The following is a 22,193-nucleotide window of genomic DNA, read 5'->3' on the forward strand; positions in this document are numbered from 1 at the left end:
TTACGAGATTTTGACAAAAAGATTGAAGATGCACCGCCTTTTTGTCAAAATCTCGTAACAAGATCCAACTGATATCCCACACTCTTCAGCAAGCTTCCTGACTGTCAGACGTTGACTTGCCCCCACCAGGGTGTTGATTTTGTTGACGTGTGGGTTGTCGGTTGACGTGGAAGGACGTCCAGGACACTCGTCATCTTCAATGGACTGTCGACCATCCTTAAAACGCTCATGCCACTTGAAACATGCCTTACGCTTCATAGCAACATCACTGTAAGCTGTGTTAAGCATAGCAAAAGTTTCAGTCGCAGATTTTCCAGTTTTAGACCAGGAAAGGGTTTTTGGGGGGTGGGGGAGGCTCTATGGTTGGGGGGCTCAGATGGCTTGGCGCCATCGGAGAGGAGGGGCAGTAAGGCTGGGTAGAGGAAGGTTCAGAGAAGGGGGTTGTTTTGGAAGGTAGGTGGAGCTGGGGAGCAATTTTTATGGCTGGGAGGGGGTGGGGAGGCAGTGTTGGATGGGTGAAGAGGGCTAAGTAGACCTGACTTGATAGAGCTTATTTGGTTTCAAATTTTTATGTTTATGATATAGTAATTCATATTTTGTTGAATGATATGTATACGGTACTGAGAGAGAGAACAGTAACTGAGGTATGTTTACATCAAAGTCTGAGTACAGTAAAACACACGCTCTTTCACTTTTTATTTATATTTTATGCTGCAGAATTCTCATTTATATATTTATTGTATTTTCTAATTTTTTATTCGTTTAAACCAAATGATAAGCCCAATCATGTGCACAGAGAGAGAGGAAGAAAGAGAGCTGAGATGAAATATCAACAGTAATAAAATATTCTCTTGTGTACTGTTATGATGTTTGTGACAATCATGCTTAATATCAACTAAACTTGTAATGAAATATGGTACATTAAATTGAGAAAAGCAAAAAGATAAAAAAAGCAATACGTACATACACTCTTATTCCATGGTGTGGGTAAGCTTACTAAAGCCTGTCTGGTGTTCTCTTGCCTTCATATGAAATTTACATGTTAAATATTTTTATGGTGATTAGAGATGAAATATTAACAGTGATAAAATATTCTCGTGTACTGTTATGATATGTGTGATAATCATAGAGTCAATGAAACTTGTAATGATGTATGGTACATTAAATTGAGCAAACCAAAAAAGATAAAAAAAAGACAACAGGTATGTACTCACTAATTCTGTGGTGTGGGTAAACTTGCTGTAGCCTTTTTGGTTTTGTGTTGCCTACATATAAAATTCGCATTTTAAATATTTTTTATGGTGATGAGGTGAAATATCAACAGTGATAAAATATTCTCTTTTGTACTGTTGTGATATGTTTGATAATCATACTTAAGAGTCAACTAAACTTATAATAAAAATGGCACAGTAAATCAGGCATAAGCAAAAAAAAAAAAAAGGGTAAAGGTACATATGTATGCACACACTCATGCGGTGTTAATGATACAGTAATTCATATGTGCAGAGCTGAGAGAGAGAGAGAGAGAGAGAGAGAGAGTGGGGGGGGGGTCCAGGAATTGAGGTATGTTTACATCAGTAAACAAACATATCGGGAAACAGCTGTTTTGCAATTTTGAGGGATTTTACTTTAACATAAAGTATGCTAGTGTACCTTTGTATACTCATTTTATATTTATGTACAAAAATAAGAATAATAATTCCATTAATATATTCATTCCCTTCAGCAAATAAATAATGATTTTCCTTATTCTTTTGGTAGTAGGCTCAATCAGCTGATTATGAGAACGTAAACATTACAGATGGCGGGACAATCGGTATTGTTTATATATATTACGATGATAATATATCATTATAATAATACAGTATAACTGGTTTTTGTTACTAAAATAACACTTTCATTGCCATTACCTTTATCTTAAATACGGCTGTAATAGCCTATTTGACTTTTGCAAATGGATACTATGAGTGTAACACCTGGGCTAGCTTAAGTCTGTAGTTCACACATAGCCTACACATTTTTATCTCGTGTATGGTAACACAAAATGGTAACAACAGATAAGGAAGCTGCTGTATAAAAATACATTAATGACCATGAAACAGTGGTAGGATGTAGGTAAACGCAGGTAGGCTACCGGCCTACCAAACTGTGTCATTTACTAGGGAAAGAAAAAGAAGGGGTTGCATTTTTTTCAGAGTGCATTTTCGCAGTATATTTTGTTACAAATATGGGGGGAAAAGTATAATTACCTTTTGCATAAAGTTTTAGTTTCAAGTGTGATGGTTGTTGTTGATAAACATACTGAGAGTTTACAGTATGTGACATTGATAAGGTTAGGTGAGGAAGGGTACAAAGGTAACCTTGAACATCCTTAGATTTTTTAATTGCCATTATTCTGATTTTGCCCATATCTGACGGGTCCTTGGCTCTATTAATTCGGATAATTGAAGGATTACTGTGTATATATATTTAATATATGTATATATTAATATTAACACACACACACACACACACACACACACACACACACATATATATATATATATATATATATATATATATATATATATATATATATAAATATGTATGTATATACATATATATATATATATATATATATATAAAATATACATATATATATACATATATATATTACTCCCCATTATTTGGATTTTACCATCGTCTGACGAACCCCTCGTTCTATTAATCTGATTAATTGAAAATTAATAAATATATATTATATATGTATATATATATAATTATTTATATATATCTATATATATTATTATATATGCATACACATATATATATGCATATATATATATATATATATATATATATATATATATATATATATATATATATATATATATATATATAATGTTTCGTAGAGCTGGAGAAGGAATGAAAGGAGTTGACCAAGCGCTTTTGTGTATTTCCACACTTCCCCAGTGTCAAGTGATACAAAAAAATCATTATTTGTTACAAAGACACCTCTGTGGCAGCAATACGTAAACATTAAAACTACCATACTACTATTTAAAAACTAATTCTCTAAAAATGATGTTTACAAGTAGTTCATTCAGTTTGTACATTCTGGGGCTACTGTTGATCAAATGTACACGAGTTTTCTTTATTATGCATGACTCAGCAATGTTTCTTTTCGTGATGTCTTTGCAGAACATGATCTCTTTAGCTTCTTTCCAATTCATGGTGTGGTCGCACTCATTCATATGTTGAAACAAAGTGCTTGCAGTATTCCCCGTTCTGACATTATATTTATGTTGTTTTAATCTTGTTTCGAGATCCTTTCCACTCTGTCCCACGTACTTTTTATTGCACTGATTGCAAGGGATCTCTCATATATATATATATATATATATATATATATATATATATATATATATATATATATATATATATATATAAATATATATATATATATATATATATATATATATATAATTTATATATATATATATATATATATGTGTGTGTGTGCATATATACAGTATATACATACATATACAGTATATATATATATATATATATATATATATATATATATATATATATATATATATATATATATATATATATATATATATATATTGTCTAAATGCGTACCAAGTACCTGGTTATTACAAAATAATTTCAAAGTTCAAAAATTTACCTCACTTCAGCCAGATACCTGAACTCCCATAACAATAGGAATTACGACTGAGTACTCTTAAGGTAACAGTGATCCCTTAAAAAGCTCATTAATAACACGAAAAAATCAGTCTCAGCTTATCAAGAATAGTGTGAGGTATCCACTATTAAACAAGAAATATACTAGAATAAAAGGGCATCACTCCATGACACAACTGTCTTAATTCACTTTAGCAAAACTAAAAGAACAAAACATGTTTATCACTTTGCCTTATGCACACACAATTAATCCTTTTCACTGGTGGTCAGTAAATGAAATACTGTTTTTCTAAAAAATATTATATACAAAAATTTATTTTTAAATTCAAAATCTTTAATTAGAATTCACAGTCTGAAAAATTTACTTTTACTTGAAAATAACACAAAACTTAATTCTTGAATTAAATTATGAAACAAAAACTAATTCACAAAAACTTTATCAGGAATTTAAATTTGTCAAACAAAATTTAAACTATCAAGAATCATTTAAGATTTGAAAAGAAAATCTTAATAAATGAAAATTAAATCAAGTATGCAATGTTAAATTACCAAGAAATATTTAAAATGCTACGTAATAAATGTTACATCACAGACATAAAAAAAATGTGAAAATATGAAGAGAGTGCAAGCACAAGAACACACACAATTCCACAAAAGATTTATCAATAATAATTTCACAAAGGCAAAATTTCCCTAACTTATTATACCATGGTATTCATTAGTAAAATTCACGTTACCTTACACAAACTTCTGAAAACCTCTGTAAATCCCTTTGCAGCCACGCTAATTTCAAAAAACACTTTTTTTTTTACCAGGCGCCGTTACAAATTAAATAATTTTACTAAATTCAGATCTCAAATTTAATACCAATACCAGTGACCACAAATATGCTACATTAAAAGCTTTTATCAAGAAAGATATTATTCATTCTAAATTACGTTATTAAGTCATCTAAACCATTAATTCTTTTGAGATCTGTTATGATTTTTCAATAATTATTATTAAGGTAGCATCATGAAAAAAATATATGTACTGTATATATTCATATATATTATGTATATATATGCATATATTCATTTATATTAATATATATATATATATATATATATATATATATATATATATATATATATATAAAATATATGTATATATTCATTTATATTAATATATATGTATATATTATGCATATATATATATATATATATATATATATATATATATATTATATATATATATATATATATATATATATATATATATATATATATATATATATATATATATATATATATATATATATATATATATATATATATAGTCTTCAGTTAACTAGATTAATAGAGCAAAGGGTCTGGAGAATGGCAAAATCAGAATAGTGGTGGGTAAAAGATCTAGGGGTGTTCAAGGACAACTCTGTAACCTTTCTCACCTAACTTTGTCAACAACTATAACACTTTAAACTGAAAACTTTATGCAAAAGGCAATTATCTACTTTTTTTTCCTCATATGTATAACAAAATATACTGCATAAATACACTTTGAAAAATGCAACCACTTCCTTTCTCTGATTTTCTGTATCATTTTCATTACAAGTTTAGTTGCCTCTAAGTATGATTTTCATACATATTATAATAAACACAAGAGAATACTTTATCATTGTTGATATTTTGTCTTCAATGACCATAAAAATATTTAAAATCTGAATTTTCATATGTAGTCAACACAAAACCAAACAGGCTGTACCAAGTTTACCCACACCACGGAATTGGTGCGTACGTACATGTTGCCATTTTTTTTCTTTTTTTTGTGGGGGGGGCCTTTGCTCGATTTAATGTAACATATTTCATTACAAGTTTATAACAGTAATGTACCATATTTCATTACAAGTTTATAACAGTACATAAGAGACTATTTTATTACTCTTATTTCATCTGTGTGTGTGTGTGTTTGTACTGTACATATCCTTTAATAAAATTTGAATTACTGTGCCCTAAACATGAAAACGCGTAACCAAATATGTTTTATCTAGTCAGGTCTACCTAGCCCTCTTCATCCATCCAACACTCATCTCCACCCCATCCCAGACACAGAAAATGCTCCCCAGCTCCACCCACCCCTCCAAAACAACGCTTCTCTGAGCCTTCCTCTACCAAGCCTTACTGCCTCTCCTCTCCGATGGCACAAAGTCATCCAACCCCACCCCCACCATAGAAACTTCTCGTGGCTTCCCCTCTTCAACAACCCTTTCTCAGTCAGTCTGAGGGTAGGCAGTGTTACTAACATTTTCTGGAGGCCATGCAGTATTGCCAACAATTGATAAGCTGTTTTTAAATTTTTTGAAATTTGTATATATATATATATATATATATATATATATATATATATATATATATATATATATATATATATATATATATATCTTTTGAACCTTGATCCCTAGTACAGGTGTGTTGGATAATGTTGAGTGTCAGATAATGTCAATCCAGATAATTGAGAGAAACTACTTTATGTATGTATGTATATATATATATATATATATATATATATATATATATATATATATATATATATATATATATATATATATATATATATACATACATACACACAATTTAACCTGGGGAAATGCTTATCATGAGCCAGTTATAGACTCTAAATGAATGATTTCGTTACTTACCTCAATATTTGTATAAAATCTGACTGCTGTTGATTCAGGAAATCATAAAAAACAAGGAAAAATGGGAAATTTTAACTGAGCAGAGGGCTCTACTCACAAGGTAGTTGTAAATAAACAAGTTACGGTAAATTTAAGATTACATTTATTTACAGTAAATGAACTATCAGAAGATGAAATGAACTAATCAGGCAGGCAAGGCCTGAGAGGTTAATTATAACTGGGAACACTTGAAAGTATATCGATTGGTGTGACGATGCTGATTCAAGGCCCAGTCAAGAGAGATTTCCATGGCTAACAATCTCTCTGCAAACGGAGAGATTACGAATTAAAAACTAGTAAGGACGCAGTAAAATATGCATAGGACAAGGTGAGCACAGAGGGTGCCAAAAAAGCCTTGTACACACGATTTTATGCAATTATTCAAACACAGGCATTTATGTAACACTGCCCTAACAAGGCAAGGTTGATATGGAAATACTGGCACTTAGAAATGGAATTAGCAAGTTTAGTACGAGAATTAAAACAGTGTGACTGACTGGAAGAACCTTTGCAACAGATCACTTTACCTGCTAGAAGAGGTGGCTTCAGCAAGGATAATGGCAGCGGAGGATGGCTAAGATAGGACCACGTGGTAGGGCATGGCTCTCTGAAGAAGGCGGGAATGGAAGTGGGAGATGTGTCTCACTTGCGTCTGGCTATATGTCTCAATCTTGTTCCTTCGGTGAGACCCTTATATGATTTCAGTCGGGTTAGGAGGCCATCCACAGGTAGATGGGGTTGGTGTCGTTTCCCTATGCACAAGCATCATTTATGACTCGAGTGCCAGGTGTTCACGCCAGATGTCCTTTCGCTTAATCTGCATTACCAGGTCTATTCTGCCTCTGGCCATACTTGATCTCCTCACAACCTCGTGTCTGTAAACAAAGGTTCCACAGAGTCAAATGTTTGAGAAAAAGTTGGAGAGATATACAGAATGCAATTAACAGATTAAGGGAGGAGCCAGTATTCCTTTCGTCCTTCCTTGTCAGGCAGTGCTAAATTGCACTGTTTTATTTTCAGCTTGAAATTAAGAAGCGTTTGGTGGCTTGGATGCTTGGTATTCAAGGTTATACATGTTTTTGGATTTTGTAAGCCTAGACTTTAGTATGTCATTTTGTTTGGTCTTAGGTTCAGTTTGTGACAGCTCGATCCCAGATTATCCTGGATTAACTTTCTGTTTATTACCCTTTGACAATTGACTATCTGGTATTTCTTGTTTACTTTGTAACCTTCTTTATATTTGTGTCTCATTTGTATATAACGATGCGTCAATAAACGTGAAAACGCTATAGGTACTGAACTTCTGCCTGTCTTTTTCCTGTGGGATTTGCTTATACACTGAAGTCACGTGCATCTACTGTGATTTTTAAGCATATATATATATATATATATATATATATATATATATATATATATATATATATATATATATATATATATATATATATATATATATATATATATGATTAGCAAGAATTCGCTAGCAAATTGCCTCCCCTCCCCCCTCTCCTTTGTTGTTGTTGGTTGTTCTGTCGTGTTTCATTTACTGCCAGCCGGCCGATCGATAGACCATCTGTCTATCGACTTAAAAACAAGGGTTTAAAAGATTAAAGGCGCTCCCATTTTTGATAAAGATCTTTCCTTCGAGGCAAAAGTAATCTGGCTTGGGTGTTTCTCCTACAGGCCAAAACCTCCCCTGCGGGCAGCAGGTGCAATGAGTCAAACATCTGTGTTGGGCGCACCCCTGCCCCATAGGAGGGGATAAAAAGCAAAAGCCCACGAGGTCTGGACACACACGCGGGCTGGAAGATATGGAGTGAACTTGTGAAGACGTCCTCAACACCTGGCCCCACCGATGCCCTTGCATCCTAACCACGTGGCCCTTCCCAAAGTATCCTTCTCCTCGTGCCCCTCAACCCGTATTCCTCGAGCCCACACGCCATTGCTAGGAGTTTCGAGGAGTCCCCATCGCCTTGCCCCTTTACGGAAGCCCTTGCATCTCACCACGTGGAAGAAACTCGTCCTCGGAAATCGCAAGTCATCCACGGACCGCCTTCTACGCCCTCGGAAAATCTGCTAAGGTAAAGTGCCCTGGAAGAGCCCCATTTCAGTCACGCTTTTGTCTCGTAATATTTTCTTAAGGAGAAAGCCAGAAATCTCCCTTGTCTAATGTCCGTGCGCCTCTTGCATCAGCAGTATTAATTCTTTATTACTCCTTTGGCACCCTCAGTGCAGCTTCAATTCATTATTCTTTTGTCTATTTTCATTACTGGCGTATAATGTGCATATCTCTCATTTCAGAGGATCCTATTTCGTGGAAGCTTCACGGACCATGTCTGGAATCCCCAGTTTCATTCAATCCCAAAGGAATCTCCTTCAGGATAGTAATCTACTTGAGTTCCTCTTTCCCGTACTGATATCCTTTATGTAAATACACTCCTTTAAATTTGCCCACGTGTTTTGCAATATTTCCCTCAGTAACAAGAGCCCTAAGCTCATATGAAATTCTCCTTTGTTTTCCTCTTTTTTTACGTTTTCCCGTACCCACGAAGTCAGAATCACAAGGCTAAATTACCTTAAATTGTTGCTACCTGTCTCACAGAGCATATTTCAAACTAAAACCACGGAAAAACGTAAAAATGGCGACCTGGCCATAGATCTCGTTTTGCAGTTGCAGTTCCCCTAGTGTTGCTTTATTGCATTTGCAACTTGCCAGATCAGCTATTAGCAAAGCTAAGCTGGGTACGAGACAATTACGAACCTTTTGTGTAAAACCAGCACACAGATCCAGAAAATTCCACGTAAGTAATGTGTTAATCTTAGCAAAACCTTTTTACAATCGTGACTGTTCCTAGGAATTAGAAATAGGGAAGCATGTAATCACTGAGAGAAAAGAACCGCCGTATTAGATTCGTTAATGCATGCCTTTCAGGATAGGTAGTTAGGAAATAACCAGTGCTAACCATCCTTTGCTTCGAGGAATACTGCGAAATTCCTCTGTGTTAAAATCTTTGCCATATCTTTTGCTTCGAGGAATAGTGCGAAAATTCCTGTGTTAAAATCTTTGCCATATCCTTGCTTCGAGGAATAGTGCGAAAGAAATTCCTCTGTGATAACTTTTACTTCGCATTTCGAATTAGCGAACTGTTATTTAGGCGCGAATAAAATTCCCACGTGGGACACGACGAAGTCAGCTTGCATTGCTGAAAATTCTCTCAGTGTAGTTAGAATTCGAGTTAGGTGTTAGGAAAGCGAAATTTAAACTCCGCTTATAGGGAAATTACTAGGCCGTTGTACTGTTATCCTCTCATATACGGGTTCATTCACCCAGAATCTAAAAATACCTCCGGTGTTGGCCAAACGACCTGCAACCCCCACCCCCGCCCATGCCCGCGTGTGTAGCATTTTTTTTTTTCCCATTCATTTCTCCTTGGGTTTCCGTTAGTAATTTCTAAGTCTAAGGGACGAATCGTAATTCAAGTCCTAAGTGACTCCTAAAATTCTACGTCGTGCGTGGCGAGAATTCCTCCAAATTCCACAAATTCCAAGTCCTAAGTGACTCCTAAAATTCTACGTCGCTCAAGACGTTCAAATATGATGAAGAATTCCTCCAAATTCCACAAATTCCAAGTCCTAAGTGACTCCTAAAATTCTCCTCGTCGCACGTGGCGAGAATTTCTCCAAATTCCAGTCCTCAGAGACTCCTAAAATTCTATGTCGCAGGTGGCGAGAATTTCTCCAAATTCCAGTCCTCAGAGACTCCTAAAATTCTACGTCACACGTGGCGAGAATTCCTCCAAACCCCAGTCCTCAGAGACTCATACAAAAAATTCTCGTCGCACGTGGCGAGAATTTCTCATTCCTCCTCTTGGGAACCCAAAATTAAGTCCTTTTGAGACATTATATAGTGTAGTTCACACACATCTAAGCCCTTACGGGACTGATCATTCTAGTTCGTTAGAACAACTCCTTAACTTCACGCTACAGCCGGCCAAGTCCGAGCGTGACAAAATCCAACTACGTCTTCCGAGACACATATTAAAATTCGTTCGCCAAGAACAACCACGTCTTTCCAAGACATATCAAATTTTAACAAAAAAAAGTCTCCTCAGACTTACTAATCACCTGTCTTATTCAGACAGATCCATTCTCCTGCAGTCTGAACCATTGAGTGTTTCAGATTCCTGCAATTGAGTCTTTTCAGACAACCTGAGTCTTCTCAGACATATCATATACCCATTTTTTCAAGATGGCTAATACCAGAGCCCAACAAAACGAGGATTTCAAATTCTACATGTCCGCTGGGAAGGACATGGGACTATCGGGGCAAGATCTGAGAGCATGGGTTCAAGAGCGAGTGGACGATGCCAAGGCGGAGAGAGCAAGAGAACGTGAGGAGAGAGAGAGAGAACGAATCGCTCAAGAACAACGAGAGGAGAGAGAACGTGAGGAGAGAGAGAGGGCAAGAATTGCCCAAGAGCAGGAGAAGGATAAAGAACGTGAGGAGAGAGAGAGGGCAAGAATTGCCCAAGAGCAGGAGAAGGATAAAGAACGTGCAGAGAGAGGACAGAATTGCCCAAGAACAACGAGAGGAGAGAGACAGAATCGCCCAAGAGAAAAGGGAGGAACGAGAATGGGAAGATCGAGGAGCGACAGCGCGCCCACGAGCTCCAGATGCTAGAACGACAGCCCGCCACCCCCCGCCCCTGCCGCGGGGATGAGTGCCCTCAGCCAAGCTCACTCGTTCATGCCAAAATGGACCGAGTCCGAACCCGAGTATGGCTTGAAAGGGCCGAACGAGTCCTGGAGTGCTGCGATCTCTCCCCGCGGAACTCTCCCTTGTTCTCACTAAATTCCTGGGCGGAAAGGCCCTCGTTGCCTACCACGCCCTTCCGCATGGGACGATCGGGGAAACTGGGAAGCCGTCGCCAAGCAGTCACGAAGGTGTGCGAGATTACCCCCTGAGCGTGGAGGAGACGTTGGAGAGAGCAGCCCAGAGAAGCAGGCCAGACTTGGTCCGATTATTTGTACCATTCGGAGCGGGCGTTGACAAAATGGCTCGATTCCGAAGGAGCCACTAACACCGCCGAGGTACTCGGCGGTTTAAATCGAGCATTTCCTGCGCTACGCCCCTCCTGCCCTCGCCACTCATATAGTGGAAAAAGCCCCAGCAACACTCACCGAGTGTTGCCGAATAGCAGATATGTGGGAAACTCACCACCCTCAAGAAGGATCCATGGGGCGGAAGATAAATCCCCGTCCCTCCTCGGAGGTTCAAATTCCCACAAAAATGGGAACTCAGGCAAGCCCTAACTTGCCATTATTGCAAGAAAACGGGGCATTCCTCCGAACAGTGCCGGAACAAGAAACCGGCTCCTCTCTCTCCCGGAAAACCGACAAATAACTCGCCTGCGCCCTCCACAGGGGCAGCGTGGAAAGACTTTTAGCCAGACCTTTTGCACGGCGTGCAAGGTTTATGGCCATTCTCCCGCATGGGCAAAATGCCCACGCAATAACAAATCAACTACTCCCACCGTCGCCTTGGCCGTCACAGATCCCAAGTCATTAGGCCCTCCGCCGAAGGGCCTGTATACGTGGCCCCTCCACGAGTAGCGAGCCCGCGCTGCCGAGTCACTGCTTTCGAGGACTCGGGCGCTTTCACAAATCTCCCTCATCCGGAGGGACAGAGTTCCCCTACGGAGCTATCGTCAATAGACGAAAACTCGTCACGATCGAGGAATAAATCAATTTAAAATGATACTCCCTACGGTCCAATTGAGAGTCACAAGACCTCACCAATCCAAAATTTGCAATCTTGCAGTAGCAAGCCATCTCCCCCGGAGGCTATGACGTCATCCTGGGACAGGACTTTCAGTCCCCACCGAAATCACACGACAATCTAGGGTCCCCATTCCCCGAATCATTCCGCGGGCGCGAGTAATCCTCCCCGCTTCTCCCTCAGCCAAGACTGGCGCCCCTGGGTACCAGAAGGACGTGCAGTCCCCACCAGTGCCACCTGAGTACAATGTACAGTGGCCCCCTCGATCGGTTCCCCGATCCCATTCCAGTGCCCGGCCCTGCCTCAGTGCCAGTGCCAGGGCCCCAATCAAATCTCCCTTCAGGAGATGCCAAATTCCTGCCGGTGCCACTTGCATGCCCCTGAGCAGGGCCAAGCTTCGTCCGTCTCTGTCCTGACCGACGAGGCCCAAGAAACCTCTGATAGCGCCTGACTCTGCCCCAGTGCCAGCGCCAGAGCGCTACGCCGATCTCCATTCACGGGATCCAACTCAGGACCCCCTCTCTTCCCCGGCCTGGCACCGCTACCAGCGTCGGTCAGAGAGACGGTTCCTCCCGACCACCGCGGAAGCTCACCTGCAGGTGCGGCCTGCAACCGTGCCTGAGCTGGTCAACGTTACCTGCGAGCCGCTCACGCCACCCCCGACCGCCTCCTCTCTGCCTCAGCCCGTCGCCGGCGCAATTGCAAGTCAGGATTCTGCCATATCTCACTTGGCCGATGAACTACAAGAGCCGCGACGGATCATGGTAGAACCCGCACGGAACACTCCTGCGTCAGCTGTCGCATCAGCAGGCCCAGGTGGTACTCTGTGCCGCCCTCCGATCCCGTCGGGCCCTCCGCTTCCCCAGGCCGAGGGGACTGTCCCATTAAGAAAGACTCGAGGCGAAATTACCACGGGCGTGGGACATTCCAGGTAATTTACAAAGGAGCTCTAGAGCTCCCATGGCACCTGTGCCACCATTTCATTTTCGAAGGTCTTGGCACCCCTAATCCAGAAGGGGATGTCAGACCCTCCTCTATCTTCTTCCGTTCCTCAGGAACTGCTATCTCTTACCATCCTCTACTAATCTTCCCTTAAATTATCCCCACAAGAGGCAATTAAATACGGGATACCATTCCCCACACAATGTATAAATCATTAAGAATAACAGAGTGAGAAGTGGCACGCCCTTGCGCCCATACCTTGGCACCGGGCGTGCGTGTCAGCCCTCCTGAAGGAGTCGCGCCCCTTCAATGATTGCACTTTCCTCGCCCTGGGACTGAAGTGATAGTCCGGGCCGTAATTTATAGGCGTAGGACGAGAAATTCCCGCCTAACACAATAAAACCCTCCCTCTTTTTCCCTTAGTTCTTCTGCCAATATCATTTACTTTCTTTTAGTCATTTATTTATCTTTAATTTTAATGAATCACCGAGTCATAAACTCTTGCCCTTGTGATTTAAATGCCCCTTTTGTAAGCTCTGAGGGACGTGTCCGCCTTTCATATGCGGTCAAGTTTTCATTAAATAACGTCTTGCTAATTTTCCTTTTGTTATTATTATCCCTTTTCCCCTTCCATTCCTTCCAAGACTGCTGTTTGTCCTACCCCACATCTTTTGTCTGCTCGCCCGTCATAACATTGAGTAGGCAGTGGACGCATAAAATTAGCGTAGTTTAAGGTTAGCGAATTAAAACCTCAAAAATACTCTCGCCCGCATACAGCTGTCAAAATCCGTGTGGGGCCATCCCTCAAACGATGCAAAATACGTTAAAATGAAGATAAATTATCAATGCGAATATGTATAGTCATTACAGTATCGCGTAAAAGGGGATGTCATTTACAACAATAAACGCTGTTTTTCATTTACACAGCCTCTTCAAGGCAGATTGTACTAACCGCATGCATTTTATCTAAAATTAAGTAACCGTGTATTTTAATTCTTGAACAATAACCTTTCTTTTCATTTGTTGGCCATAGCCTCATATATACGTGGTCCTATAATCTTAATTAATTCACAATTGTTCGAGTCACTTTATAAAGTTACCAGTGGGTAACCAAATCTAAAGTAATTATTCTTTTGCAAGTGTTTAAATCACTTTGCGTTCTGTTAACGAAAATTGTCCCAATGTGTTATTAAAAGTAACGTCACAGCTTCATAAAACCCTTAGGAGTAAAGTTCATTGCAAGGCAGAATGTAGAGTAACGTAAAGCATTTGCCGCTCATTCTTGAATATCGATGTACACACCCGAAGGAGGTATGTACATCATCTTGTATGGGGAGGTATTATGATTAGCAAACAGAATTCGCTAGCAAATTGCCTCCCCTCCCCCTCCTTTGTTGTTGTTGGTTGTTCTGTCGTGTTTCTTTACTGCCAGCCGGCCAAATCGATAGACCATCTGTCTATCGACTTAAAAACAGGGTTTAAAAGATTAAAGGTCGCTCCCATTTTTGATAAAGATCTTTCCTTCGAGGCAAAAGTAATCTGGCTTGGGTGTTTCTCCTACAGGCCAAAACCTCCCCTGCGGGCAGCAGGTGCAATGAGTCAAACATCTGTGTTGGGCGCACCCCTGCCCCATAGGAGGGGATAAAAAGCAAAAGCCCACGAGGTCTGGACACACACGCGGGCTGGAAGATATGGAGTGAACTTGTGAAGACGTCCTCAACACCTGGCCCCACCGATGCCCTTGCATCCTAACCACGTGGCCCTTCCCAAAGTATCCTTCTCCTCGTGCCCTTCAACCGTATTCCTCGAGCCCACACGCCATTGCTTGGAGTTTCAAGGAGTCCCCATCGCTTGCCCCCTTTACGGAAGCCCTTGCATCTCACCACGTGGAAGAAACTCGTCCTCGGAAATCGCAAGTCATCCACGGACCGCCTTCTACACGCCCTCGGAAAATCTGCTAAGGTAAAGTGCCCTGGAAGAGCCCCATTTCAGTCACGCTTTTGTCTCGTAATATTTTCTTAAGGAGAAAGCCAGAAATCTCCCTTGTCTAATGTCCGTGCGCCTCTTGCATCGGCAGTATTAATTCTTTATTACTCCTTTGGCACCCTCAGTGCAGCTTCGGAATTCATTATTCTTTTGTCTATTTTCATTACTGGCGTATAATGTGCATATCTCTCATTTCAGAGGATCCTATTTCGTGGAAGCTTCTCGGACCGTGTCTGGAATCCCCAGTTTCATTCAATCCCTTTAGGAATCTCCTTCAGGATAGTAATCTACTTGAGTTCCTCTTTCCCGTACTGATATCCTTTATGTAAATACACTCCTTTAAATTTGCCCACGTGTTTTTACGTAATATTTCCCTCAGTAACAAGAGCCCTAAGCTCATATGAAATTCTCCTTTGTTTTCCTCTTTTTACGTTTTCCCGTACCCACTTTCAGAATCACAAGGCTAAATTACCTTAAATTGTTGCTACCTGTCTCACAGAGCATATTTCAAACTAAAACCACGGAAAAACGTAAATATATATATATATATATATATATATATATATATATATATATATATATATATATATATATATATATATATATATATATATATATATATATATAATGCAACAGGATTTTTCCAGTATGACTGTTGAATGGAAAGTGAATCCGTTGTGTATAAGTAAAATAAAATAATGATCCCCTTTTGTATAAGAGGAAAAAAATTGTGAAATATAATTTGATAAACTTTATTATTTGCCCATTTTTACTTTCCTTCGAATGTAATGTTTGTCCATAAATCACGCACAGAATATATTTTCTATGCATATTTCCATCTCTCATTCATGTTTCCAGCGGATGGAGGCTGGGGTCTCCGTCACATCTTCGGCCTGCTGTCCTTTTCCGCCTTCACCGTCAGCTACATGAACAGGAACAACATCAGCATAGCCATAGTTGCCATGGTGGCTTCGAACGCCTCTGACGTCACGGATCAGACGGATGTTTGTCCACCGCGCTCCTCGTCTAATGAAAGTAGTTCAATACCCCGGTAAGCCGCCAGGAAAGTCTTTATTTAAAATTTATGATTTTGTAGTTTGACCCTGTGACCTCCTCCTGACCCTGTTTTGCAGTAGTGGTCATCGATCATCACTGTAGACTATCATTATACTGTAGTATATTTGTGTTTCATTAATGGCATGTTCAACGTTATAATTGCTTTCAGGGCTGATAAACAGTTGATAAGATTCTCAGGAAATGCAAACGTTTCAAGATGGTAAGATTTACATAGTTAGCTATCGTTTTGTTTTCCTGTAACCTCTTACTCGATTTTGAAGGTAGTTGCTGTAATTAGAGAGAAGGAAACTCAAGCGTATGATATACATCATTATTAATGAAAATAATAAGCAAGGACTTTTGTATATACAAATATTTATATAACTTATCAATAAATTCATCTAGAGTTGATCAACATTAGCCTCCTTCAGAAAAATCTTTAATACACTGGATTTCATTCATTTCTGGGCAAATTTTAAAACTTACTGAAAAGTTCTCTCTTAAAATAGTGTCAGGAAACTTAAAACTTTTTTTTTTTTTTGCTTTTTCATACAGACTTTAACTTTTTTTTGACTACCTGAAAACAACACCCTCTACCAGAAACGATCATGGCGGCGTCTGTTTCAAAACACTTTGTATTACCCAGACTTCTAACTGACTTCCGGTTGGTATTAAAACCTACTGAACGAACCGTCTTCCAATATTGATTGTGACCGGCACCCCCTCTCTCCGTCAGTCGCAAGAGTTCGACTGGGACGAAGAAACTCAAGGGATGATCCTTGGCTGTTTCTTCTACGGGTACATGGTGGGAAACCTGTTAGGAGGTTTCGCCTCTGAGTACCTTGGGGGGAGGGTTACGCTAGGAATCAGCGTCTTATCCGTGTCCATCGTAAGCCTCTTATCCCCTGTCTGCGTCAGAACCTCCACCGCACTCTACGTGGGTCTCAGGATTGTGTCCGGGATTTTTCAGGTGGGTCTTGTCTACCAGTTAGTGTTCCTGAAAATGATTGTATATATTTTGGGGTGTGTTTGTACTCTTGCGTATGGACGCACTTCTGCAATCATGCACTTTCACGATTGCACAACACACTCTCACATAAATATATATATATATATATATATATTATATATGTATATATATATAACATATATATAATATATGATTTATATATGTCACTATAATATATAGTTTTTAAAGAGAATTGACAGTGTATAATATATTTGCCATTTTTGTGTATTTAACAAGTTCTCATATTTAAAAGATATGTTTTGTAGTTAACACATGCCCCGAAAATGTGTCAAAGTACACGAAAGACTTGGCACTCGGCCGTTTTTTTAAACATTTCCTGTATGGCTTCAACTGATATGTATATATATATATATATATATATATATATATATATATATATATATATATATATATATATATATATATATATATATATATATATATATATATATATATATATATATATATATATATATATATATATACATGTGTGTGTGTGAGACTGTTTTGAAATAATGCCAAGGCTTCTTTGAAATAATGCCAAGATTTCTTGTTATTTCAATTTTATTAAATAAATAAAACACTGACCACATTATCCGTATTCCTGCAGGGACCCCTCTTTCCTTCAATTTTCACTCTCATGGCAGCTTGGATACCTCCCAAGGACAAAGCCAGCTTCAGCTCTATAGTTTTCGTAGGTAAGACATTAAACTCATGAGAATTTTCTAATACAAAATGCAATGATGCAGAGACCCTATAATCCTTATCTAGTCCAGCCAGAAGAATAAAGAAAAATGATGTGCATCAAGAAGAGTGTGGTTTAGTCACAAGATAAGAGCTAGTTCTGCCATTTGAAAGACAGAGGTTAGGAAAATGAAAGCAGATAGAAAGTTCCAAAGCTGAATATTGAATATTGATATTCAGTGATGTCAATCTCTAGTGATGGTTTGCTAATTCAATGTTCTGATGTCAAATAAAACTATTCATTTTTATGCTAATTGTTTGATTCATTGTTAGTGGTCCTCCAACAGTTCATTATTTTTTTTTTTATATTTGTTTGTCGAAGTTTGATGCCTCATTTTCTTTGTTAATTTCCTTTCTTGTGTCATTATTTAAACGGGTACAAGGAATCGAACATTTTGCTCTCAAGGGACCAGTCAATGTTAAGTTTTATGCTAATTTATTATCCTGAGGCATTATTTCAATATCCAGATAATGACATTTTCCCTCGAAGGAAAAAAAAGGATTTTTTTTATATTCCCTATCCTACCATCCTCTGCAGGACCCCAACTGGGCACGGTCATTTCAATGGCCTTGGGGGGCGTGATGTCAGGCTCCGATTTCCTTGGCGGATGGCCGTCCGTTTTCTACGTGTTCGGAGCCGTAGGTGTACTCTGGAGCGTAGCCTGGTTCATCCTTATTCGCGACCAGCCTGAGAAGCACCCTTGGATATCCTCCAAGGAACTAAGTTACATAAGGTCTAATTCACCCACCGTGAAGTCATCAAAGGTAATGGTGTTCGAGGTCCCCTCGATCTATTTTTCGATCGAATTTTAACGGACAAAAAACTCAGATTTCAGTGACAAGATAATTAGCATGGGTCTAAATGAAAACGAGACACATTTTGTTCGAAATTTTGATATAAAAACAAATAAGTTTGTAAATTGCTGTATTTTTACTGTTTGTGCCAGTAGAAAGAAAAACTTGCCTAATGATGGATCAATTAAATCTCATGTGATAAAATGTATGAATGGAAGCGAAGTGTTTGGGTTTATCAATCACTCGTGCGTTTTTGGCGTGCTTTCGGATAGGACTGAATGAATTTTAGGGAAAAACTGTAGGAAACCTAAGGATATATTCTTGGAACTTAAGGTTCAATGTTCATCTGTAGCACAATGGCATGCTAACAATGAAAGGAAAGGCAGACTTGCAAAGACTGGTGAAAGAGGTTGGAAAAATTTAAGATAAAGAGGTGAACGAATGGTAAGAGCAGTAGATTATAAAATAAAAAGAACGTAAATATGAATCATGAAGAAATATATATGAATACATATTTAGATAAGTATATATATATATATATATATATATATTCTATATATATATATATAACTATATATATATATATATATTTCTTTTTATTAAAGCTCCCGTGTTCCAGTTGCCTTTCTGTTGAAACTAGGATCAAATATTTATTCCCTTTTTTTTATGCTTTTGAATCGTTCAGGTTCTGAAGGTCCCGTGGAAGGATATCGCCACGTCGATGCCCTTCTTGTGTCTGATTGTCCTTGCCTTTGGGAATAACATAGGATTCATCACCATCCTGACTGCGATCCCTACTTACCTCAACAATATACAACACTTCGACTTGGCAAGTGTAAGTTGATCAGGAAACACTTTTTTCTGTTACCTCTCTGTTTCTCTTATGATTTAATTGTAATTCTTTTTTATCAGCGAGTCATTCTATAACTCATCTATTAAAAGGCGCGGACTGCAAATTTAGTTACATCATTTTCCTATGGTCATGTCAAAATGTTTATTAAAGACAACCACAAAAGTATAATACTTTACTTTGTCTGTTGTAATAAAATTACTTATGCTTATTCTTACCTGATTTTTCTTATTACTTTCAGAACGGTATACTTTCTGCTTTACCTCACGTGTCTGTGTACTTATAACCAGCCCTTTGTTTGGAGCCATCGCAGATAAGATATCCGAAAAGAAATGGCTCAGTATGAAAATGACAAGAAAATTGGCTACGGGAGTAGGTAAGTTTCCTGCACCGTTTACAAATAAAAGGTATTATATTTTGTTACTGCCCTGCTATTAGGTGCACTAATTGGTCATTGTATATTCAGTGCTTTGTCCAGAAAATGCCCTCATTTTCTTATTTTTTACTCTCCCTACAATTATTACATTAACGGGAACGATAGATTGTTTTATCAGTTTCATCCTGCATTCGGTAATGATTCGTATCTTGGTCTTTTGACTCTTTTTTTGACATGTTCCACTTCATTTTATGAAACCTGACCCAATTTCATTTTATGAATTTAGATATTGAATATGATATATATATATATATATATATATATATATATATATATATATATATATATATATATATATATATATATATATATTGTGTGTTACGTTTTTAGATAAAGAAAATTGTTAACTTTATTTTCAACAAGGATCTTTGTCTTCTACTCTTCTTTGTTATAAGGACATAAAGACTTTTTACTAACACGAGGCGTTAGGCTGAGATAGACTAGTTAAGTCTGTCTTCAACTTTAGATGTTTGAAATTATGGTACTGTTTTCATTGCACTGACATTCACTCTAAGATTGCAAGGTTACATTACATATTTCTTAATTAATACTTGAACCTGTGGATTTCTGTATCGACCATTCGTTGAACATTGTTCATTTATGTTGTTTTAAAAACTATATAGTGTGTTCAGCTTATAAAAAAATATACTTTTATGCCTTTTAGTTTCTCATTCTATAATAAAATGTGTGCCTTTGATATGTCTTTTAATTATCAAACTACTTTAACTTATTATACATGGATCTGCTTATTATAAAACATTTTTTCAGTATTAGTATGATTAGATATAAAGTGTGGCCATAACTTTAGTTTCAGTTCATTTCTTGTGAGTTAACAGGTCAATTTTGACCAGCAGAAGTATAAGTTATAAACTACGTTTTAGAGATCTGGATCAGTCCTGTATGATCTCACAATTCGACTTCAAGATATCAGCAGAGATGCCAGTCTGTTGCGAGAAACCACTGATTTCAATTACCAACTGACTCCAAACTTGTTATGGTGTGACTCAGCCTGCAGAGGTCACTTTTCAAATTTCAGACACCATCATAACTAACAGCTAATTGAGATCCTTCAATGCAGGTCCCAACTAATTTCGTGTATGTCCACAGGTCTTTACTCATCTTGCGTATGCCTGATAGCCATGTGCTTCGTGGACTGTAACGCAACGTTAGCTGTTGTGTTCCTGTGTGTAGCAGTGAGTCTCAACAGAGCCCAGTTTAGCGGGTCTTTTGTAAGTGAACAAGACATCGCCCCTAACTTCGCTGGAGTGTTGAATGGAATAGTAAACTCTGTGGCTGCCATCGTTGGAATTATTACTCCATTGGTTGTAGGAGCAGATTACTACTGGCAATGTGAGTCTGACGTTAGCAAATGGATTTTCAAACTGACAACTGTCCCGCAGAGGTAGTGCTGTCAGTGAACCTCTTGGCGTGCACTTTAGACATTACTTAAGGTTCTTTGGAACGTCCTCTTCGGCCCCTAGCTGCAACCCCTTTCTTCCTTTTTCTTCCATCTTATATTTCCATCTTCCATCTTATTTTCCATCCTCTTTACACCTGTTTTAACTGCAGGTTTTCTTGTATTTTTCTCCTATTGACAACTTTTATTCTTAATTTCTTTTCATCGCTGAATGACATAGGTCCCAGCGCTTAGCCTTTGGCCTGAAATGTATATTCCATTCCAAAATGACAATTGATTGTACGATTCGCGCATCTAAGGCTAGTCACACAGGTACAAATAGGTAACTTAATCAATAACATAACATTGGAGTAAGGGTTCTTTGCATTATTCATAAATGAACGAGTACTATGATTCTGCTAGACTTTTATTTACTCGTTTCTTAAGGTAAATAGCTCACTTGATGTAAGTAAACTATTATAGATAATTTTGATTAATGCATTCAAGAAGCATTGCCATTTTATAAAGCTAACTCTAGATCTGAGCAACTCTCGAAACATTCCTGTTATAGTCGATTGCTTTTTAACCATCCCATGGAAACAATTCATTTAAAGTCATCTAATACCAGCGTTTCTTTCTCAGCAAACATTGAGCGCCTGGAGGATTGTTTTTGGAATCGCGGCGGTGGGCTACTTCATCGGAGGGTCAGCATATTTGATATTTGGAACGGACAAAGTGCAGCCATGGAATGAGCCATAAAAAAAAGATGTGATCGGATTTTTTTACTTTCATAT

At 38.1% G+C, this 22,193-nt stretch overlaps 1 protein-coding gene across 1 annotated transcript in view; it reads left to right on the plus strand.

The window, feature by feature from the left end:
* The window catches only part of LOC136846896 (uncharacterized transporter slc-17.2-like), a 24,601-nt gene extending 4,748 nt beyond the window's left edge, over positions 1–19,853 (plus strand). Inside the window, exons 3-8 of the mRNA XM_067118150.1 lie at positions 15,972–16,164; positions 16,339–16,389; positions 16,857–17,139; positions 17,789–17,876; positions 18,461–18,687; positions 19,809–19,853. Coding sequence (XP_066974251.1) covers positions 15,972–16,164; positions 16,339–16,389; positions 16,857–17,139; positions 17,789–17,876; positions 18,461–18,687; positions 19,809–19,853 — 887 coding nt within the window. The remainder of the gene's footprint in view (positions 1–15,971; positions 16,165–16,338; positions 16,390–16,856; positions 17,140–17,788; positions 17,877–18,460; positions 18,688–19,808) is intronic.
* The last annotated feature ends 2,340 nt before the right edge of the window (positions 19,854–22,193 follow it).

The sequence above is a fragment of the Macrobrachium rosenbergii genome, chromosome 16 (genome assembly GCF_040412425.1).
Source record: "Macrobrachium rosenbergii isolate ZJJX-2024 chromosome 16, ASM4041242v1, whole genome shotgun sequence".
In the NCBI taxonomy this organism is placed as follows: domain Eukaryota; kingdom Metazoa; phylum Arthropoda; class Malacostraca; order Decapoda; family Palaemonidae; genus Macrobrachium; species Macrobrachium rosenbergii.